The 7,500-nt window shown below is 45.4% G+C and overlaps 1 protein-coding gene across 1 annotated transcript in view; it reads right to left on the minus strand.

Annotated features, from left to right (window-relative positions):
• Window positions 1-7,500, minus strand: part of capn15 (calpain 15) — a 38,415-nt gene that overhangs the window by 7,074 nt on the left and 23,841 nt on the right. The window contains 4 exon segments of the mRNA XM_076298567.1: window positions 1-103; window positions 3,367-3,528; window positions 6,623-6,775; window positions 7,491-7,500. The exon segment at window positions 1-103 is cut by the window's left edge and continues 124 nt beyond it; the exon segment at window positions 7,491-7,500 is cut by the window's right edge and continues 116 nt beyond it. Of these exon segments, the coding sequence (XP_076154682.1) occupies window positions 1-103; window positions 3,367-3,528; window positions 6,623-6,775; window positions 7,491-7,500 (428 nt within the window).

Raw genomic sequence — 7,500 nt, forward strand, 5'->3', positions numbered from 1 at the left:
GGCCAGGAGCCGGCCCAGCGTCAGCTTGTTGCCACTGCCAAACGAGGCCCGGAACACCATGATGCACAGGTCCAGCAGGTGGCTGTCTGCTGTGTCTGAACGCCTGTGACACACACACACACACACACACACACACACACACACACACACACACACACACACACACACACACACACACACACACACACACACACACACACACACACACACACACACACACACACACACACACACACACACACACACACACACACACACACACAAATAAGGAACAATAACATGATGAATAAAACAGAGCAGTCCTAGATGCATAACAGATAACAGGACATCATTATATCATTATGATTATGTTCAGGTTGGTTCAATCATTGTATGGCACTATATGAGTAATAAATATGAACAATAAATCGATTATTCTATTTGAACTACTAAATTAATCACTCATTATTTTGGTAATCATCTTCATCTTCTCCTCTATTACAGTAAACTAAATGTCTTTGGGCGGAACAAGGCATTTGAGGACATAATCTTGGGCTTCGGGAAACACTAATAAACCTTTTTTCACCATTTTCTGACATTTTATCGATCAAAAAACTAATCAATTAATCGAGGAAATAGTGGACAGACTAATCAACTATGAAAATAATCATTAGTTGCAGGAGGTGTGTGTGTGTATGAATGTTTGTGTGTGTGTATCAGTGTTCAAGGTTCGAGTCCCCAGTGTTCAAGTCCCGAGTCAAATCTGAAAAAATTCCAAGTCAAGTCCGAGTCGAGTCCACTATTTATCCGAGTCAAGTCCGAGTCTAGTCACTATTGATCCACGTTGAGTCCGAGTAGAGTCCCTATTGATCAAGTCGAGTCCAAGTCCAGCACTAAAGTAAGCATAGCCTACATGTCGTTCCATTTTTTTCCATTGCAGATAAAATCCTTAAAAGCATCACTTGTGTGAAAGCAGTATTGCCAAATTTCTTGCCAAACCCAATGTGTTGTATTTATTATATCGGAGAGAATACCATACCATCGCCATACCATAGCCTATAGGCCTACTCATAATAAATGAGCAATCTACTAGGGCTGCACGATATTAGGAAAACATGCAGTATGCGATAACATTATTGAGTACTGCGATAACGATATAACTTGCGATATTTAAATATTTAATGTTTTTCTCCACCTCATGTTTTTCTCCAACCTCATACGTTGCGCATCCCACGTTATTAGGCTACCGGCATGCCAAGTGCAGCGGAAAGTGAAAGTAAGGGGCACATCGCACAGTCCAACGAAGTAGGCTAAACAACTTTTACAAATAACGAATCCTGATTTCCTCTCTGCTGCTGTCTGGGGCTTTTGCTAAATGCAAATCATTGAAATACAAGCCTTACAGTGAAAGACAGATATCTTCTGATCCTGTAACGATAACGAAAGAAATTGTTTATTTTAACTCAGTGGAGAAGGACGCATTTGGCGTTGTGTTTGTAACACGTCATCCTTAATGAAACCAAAATATTTCCATAGAACAGACATGCTTTTCCTTTTAGTCACCAACTCCTCTTCACCTAAGTGTAACCTACCTCGCTCGATCTTCAGCCATCACAACATTAGCTCCCGCCTCAACACCTAAAACACCACACACCTAAACTGGTAGGGGACGGGCTTCTAGGGCAGCATGACAGCATCGGTTTGGTAAAATATGTTGACATTCAGAATGTGAATACACCATAGACTGTATGGAATGCGCACGGCACAGAAAATGTATCGAAATTTATCGAAAATTAAGTAATCTTTGCGGTATGTCCATCGCAAATGTTGATATCGCGATAACGATAGATTTTAGATATATCGTGCAGCCCTACAATCCACATCCCAATCACACAGGCCATTAAGTCACATCATGCTTTTACTGACTGCTGACAATTGTATAGGCAGTGTTGTAGAAGTTCATACTTCACAAGAGCTAGATGGACGTTGGAGTAGGCCTATTTTGTAAGAGGTAGTGTGGATCATAAAAGGGCCTCCACCGGGCATTTTTTTAAAAATTCTGGCTGTTAAATAGCATACACAATTTTAGCGCAGTTTGGGAGGGACAGAAACAGAGCAGGGCCCGTCTTAGCTTCTTTCTGACACCCGTGACGTGAACACTGGCTACCGGCAACTGCATAATTATGTTATCAATTCACCACTGTTCATCAATTCACTGACACTATGGAGACATATTTCACGTCAACAATAGAGATGAAAACAAGCTTTCGGTTAACGGATATGTAGATCATCTGCCTAATTAATTTCTTTGCGCAACAGGCCACATTCTACGTTCATTTCAGCGAGATGAGTGAAATAAATGTTTTTTAAGCTGCCATCGCCATAGGCTACTATTTGCTACGATTTTCACCTGTTAGAAATAGAACACGTTGCTATTTCCTTTTTTTTCACGCAGTGGATTAGGCTATCAAATCGCTCGTTTGAACAGTAACAGTAATCCAGTTCATTCGTGGTTTTAAATATAGTTGTTTTTGGCCTACCCACGAGAGGTTCAGTTTGTCAGTTTCACTTGCGCAGACACGTAGGCCTACATTGACACTACATGGACACTCTACTAGGCAATTTAATGTTATGCTTCTATATTTTATGACACCAAAATGAAGAAGTATGCTATATCTTGATCGGGAAAACTTTTAGTTTATTTTTCTTTCATCCGATAATAGCCTGCTGCAAATTAACAGAGGGAACGCCCCAAATGAAAATGAATGAATGGAACCTCGCTTCTCACGTCAGTCAGGAAAAACACTGTTCACCAAGTCACGATGATCAGCTATCCAGCAGCAGTGTGTGTTGTTTAGCCTAGGCTGAGTGTAATCTTAGGTAATGTCATGTCATGTATAAGAACTAATATTGCCTGGCAATACTACATTGAAATAGTGGCGGCCATATCTCCAAGCATTTTGGTGTTAAAGTTAACGTTAGTTTGCTTTGCATGTGAACATGATGTGACTTGCGATGTACGACACGAAGCAGTAGCCTAACATTCCCTTGAACTAAAATTAATATTACGAATAATTTAGATATTAAAATCATATAGCAAATTATAGCCTAATGACATACTGCAATTATAGCCTTATGATATATTACAAAAAAAGTTGAGTCCTCGACGAGTCATCGCGAGTGCGAATGCACGAGTCCGAGTCCAAGTTCGAGTCATTCAGTGCTCAAGTCCAAGTCAAGTCACGAGTCTCTAAATTTAGCTAATGACTTGGACTCGAGTTCGAGTCTCGGACTCGAGTACTACAACACTGGTGTGTATATGTGTGTGAATGAATGTATGAATGTGTGTGTGTGTGTGTGTGTGTGTGTGTGTGTGTTGTACTGTACCTGCTGCCCTCCTGGAACAGGGCGAACTCCAGTGCGGTCCTCTCCAGCACAGTGAGGGAGGTGACGGTGATCGGCCCACTGGCCCGGCTGGGGAAGCAGCCCTGCAGGCGCACCTCGTGCCAGTCCGAGTGGATCTTACAGATGTCCACCGAGTCAAAGTACCTACGGTGCGCACACACACACACACCACACACACACACACACACACCACACACACACACACACCACACACACACACACACTAGCTTTACCATCACAATTGTACACACTGGATCACAGACAGTAGGGTGGCTCAATGTCGATGACTTGTATAGGGTATATTAGAAACTGGTTGGTTATATCTGGCAAAAGCCTCAGTCATTGTGCTATCTGTATGCTGAAGCATGGGCCGGCAGTCATCAGCATTCAGACAAACCTATCAAGACCGGTTCAGAACATGAGCATCACCATGATAAAGGCCTCCTGAGCTGAGAGATAATAGCCAAGGCTTCTCTCTCACTCCTGCTGTAGCTCTAAATCCCACAAACCACCTGGGCGCGCGTGCACACACACACACACACACGCACACGCACACGCACACACACACACACAATAGGGCTGCCAAGGCTCAGCACAATTACCAAACGGCTGCGACGGACTACTGATACCATCGTCACTGAGCGAGGGTTTCAAATGCTTGGCTGCATATGTTTGCATATGTTTGTTCCCAAGGCAGATCTCAGGCACTCAGGCCTGCTCGCGGACACACACACAAGACACACACACACAGATACATACACACACACACGCACGCACGCACGCGTTAAAGATATCAATCAGGTTCAAATATCCCCCATACTGCCACTAGTCGGCCATAGTGATACTCGCTCGCCTCGTCAACCCAACACCCCCCTCTCTTATCGCTCAGCGGCGGACAGCCTTTCTCAGGCTAAACAAGTCGAGCCCAGCCCGGCGACTTAAGTTTCCTTTAAACCCTTTAACACATGCTGTTGCTGAGCGCTTTATCAATTTGTCATGCCTGGATGATGCTTACTCCACTGGCTGATTTATACAAATGTGACTCCTCTTCCTTCAGCCCAAAAGCACATGGATGTGCAAATGGATGTGTTTAGCATCCCTGTTGCGTTGCATTGGCTGCGGCTGTTGTTGTTGTGGCCATTATCATCATCAATATTAACATGAACTTGACCCCTGCTTTGTGTAGACTCCTATGTAATGTAAGGTCTGCCCAGGTTCTGTGAGAGCCCTGTGTGTGTGTGTGTGTGTGTGTGTGTGTGTGTGTGTGTGTGTGTGTGTGTGTGTGTGTGTAGACGTGTGTGAGGAGGGCTGGAAATGGCCGTCCTCTTCATTTCCCCCGCCCTCTTAAAAGCCACAGAGTTCTGAGGGCAGCGTTTAAAAAAAAAAAAACAACAGAAAAAAAAAATGAAAGAAAGAAAGGCCGACGTGCTGTGGGTCGTCTCTTTGAGAGATGCCCCTGGAGTGGGGCTTTGTGTCAAAGCGGCGAGTCAGGAATTCTTCAGAGCCACTCTCAGCACTCCTCTTTCCCCCTCATGTTGTTCCTTCGTTCTCGCTCAAGAACCAGCACTGATATAGCCTGAGCAGGCACTTCTACAAGCACACATCCATACAGAGGGACATCGTGATGACAACACAGAAAGACAAAAGAATACTGCCTCTTCTGTGCACCCAGGGCACAGATACAGCAACACACACACACACACACACACACACACACACACACACACACACACACAGACACACACACACACACACACACGTGCCTCTTAAAAATCTGAATAAAACATGACCACACAAAGGAGTGGCTGTCTATATTACAGCTGACAAGACTGGCATTGCTCACACTGTGTGTGTGTGCGTGTATATATATATATATATATATATATATATATATATATATATATATATATATATACATGTATATATATATATGTATGTGTGTGTGTGTGTGTGTGTGTGTGTGTGTGTGTGTGTGTGTGTGTGCTTCGAAATCTCACATCACACAAGACACATATTCAGAGACAGGATAATTCCTTGTGTGTGTAAGTCAAAGAATGAAAATGAATGTGTGTGTGTGTGTGTGTATGTGTGTGTGTGTGTGAGAGTGTGAGAGAGTGAGAAAGAGAGAGATGGAGTGTGTGTGGATTCTCTGCAGCCCTGCTTAATTGACTGCGTCAACTGTTTGGCTTGGGAGTGCTGTCACCTGTTTAATGCCTTAATGACTCGCTAATGGAAAGGTTATCCTGAAAATACCCCTATCCCGCTACACACACACCCAGACCCAGACACCACACCCACACCAAGACACCACACACACACACACACACACACACACACACACACACACACACACTCTGCGGCTCACTGCTCACAGACAGCTCCACGCAGTCTCACGTCTCACTGCGGGACGGCTCGGTGAGCGCGAGCTCTGCCTGCCATCAGCCTCCGCAGGAGAAGTGTTTACAATGGCGGACGATCATTTACCGCCGGAGAGAGGGAGAGAGAGAGAAAGAAAGAGAGAGAGAGAGAGACAGAGAGAGAAAGAGTGCAGCGACTCCCACGTTTCTCTGTGCATTGATGTTTGCACGTCTCTAGGGGGGAGCTGGGAGTCCTGTTTGTCTTTTTTTCGCGAGCTCTCTCTGTCCCCCTCTCTACCTTTCATCTCCAGCACTGCCATTGGAACAGAGCAGCTCCAGCAGCAACAGGGCCGGCGCTAAACGCAATGAAACGTCCTATCACTCCTGTGCACAGACCACTGTTTCATTTTGATGTGTGTGTGTGTGTTGCCTGGGAACACAACAGGGGGTTCTGTTTTTCGGCCTCCTTTCAAGGGCTGCATTCAAACAAGAGAGAGTCTGTATGTTTTGACAAACAGTCCCAGCTCTACAGTGCACTGTGGGGCAAGTGCACTTAGGGGCACCCACGGGTTGGGTGAGGGTCACACACTTGACTAACTAGCACATTTGTCCTCCATGGTTGGAGATGCTGTGCTGTGCTGTGCTGTGCTGTGCTGTGCTGTGCATGGAGGAGTAAGTGTAACTCCAAGCTTCCATTGGAGGATAAAACATGGATGGGTCTGATTAAAGGAGCCACCCCCACCTAAAATCATCTGTATGTGTGTGAGTGTATCTATGTGTGTGTGTGTGTGTGTGTGTGTGTGTGTGTGTGTGTGTGTGTGTGTGTGTGTTTGTTGGTCAGTGAGCTGAGGGGGTAGTTGATTGACAGACGTCAGACGTACTTGATGAAATCTCCGTACTCCATCCAGAAGACGCCCTCGCTGCTGCCGTGGGCCATCAGCTCGTGACGCAGGTGCTGTGGCCAGTCGGTCCACTCGTCCGACCAGCTGCCATTCCACGAGAAGCGCCCCCAGGGGTTCCTGAGCCGCAGCAGCCTGGGAACACACACACACACACACACACACACACACACACACACACACACAGAGAAAAACAGCAAGGACTCGTGTTAAATTTGCTCATATGCAGCAGCTGTATCTGAGCTGGAAGCTGTCACATAACAGCACTTAGTGCCCAATTTGGACTTCACAATGGCACCTGGACCTGGCAGTGGGCTGCTGGGAACCGCTACGGCAGTATGAGCTGCCCTCTCCCAGACAGGCTACAGTCGACTAATGGCCTAGCTTTACTAGAGTTTAACTCTGTCAAATCACACGCTACATTTGTGGAATGGGACGGCATTGTGATGTCTTATGAGTCAATAAAAAAAAAAATGAACTGACCATGAAAAACATTTTTTGAGCAGAAGAGAGAAGGGAGGCTCGTCGAAAAATAGGTCAAACTCCACACAACCTCACTTGTTCTGACCCAAGTTTTAACTGCACCCCCTAATTCCTGACAGCTAAGCAGCAAGATAGTCAGAGGCTTTGACAGCTGACTAACTACATTAGCCTGACAAGCTTAGCGACATAAACAAACAAGGAAGGAGTCTGCGGTGTGACCCAGTGTGTTTAAACATGCCTCCATGGTAACCAGGCACTGTTCGTCAGTCTGCTTTGAAGCTGGAGTGTGAACTATGTTGATGACCTTGTTGTCTTTCATTATCTAGAGAGCTCCTTGCTTTCCTAGCCTGGGTTCATTATGACTCACCTGTAGCCCT

The sequence above is a fragment of the Alosa pseudoharengus genome, unplaced genomic scaffold (genome assembly GCF_046254945.1).
Source record: "Alosa pseudoharengus isolate Yale_2024_CS ecotype anadromous, Long Island Sound unplaced genomic scaffold, YU_APseudo_1.1 YU_APseudo_1.1_scf_21, whole genome shotgun sequence".
In the NCBI taxonomy this organism is placed as follows: domain Eukaryota; kingdom Metazoa; phylum Chordata; class Actinopteri; order Clupeiformes; family Clupeidae; genus Alosa; species Alosa pseudoharengus.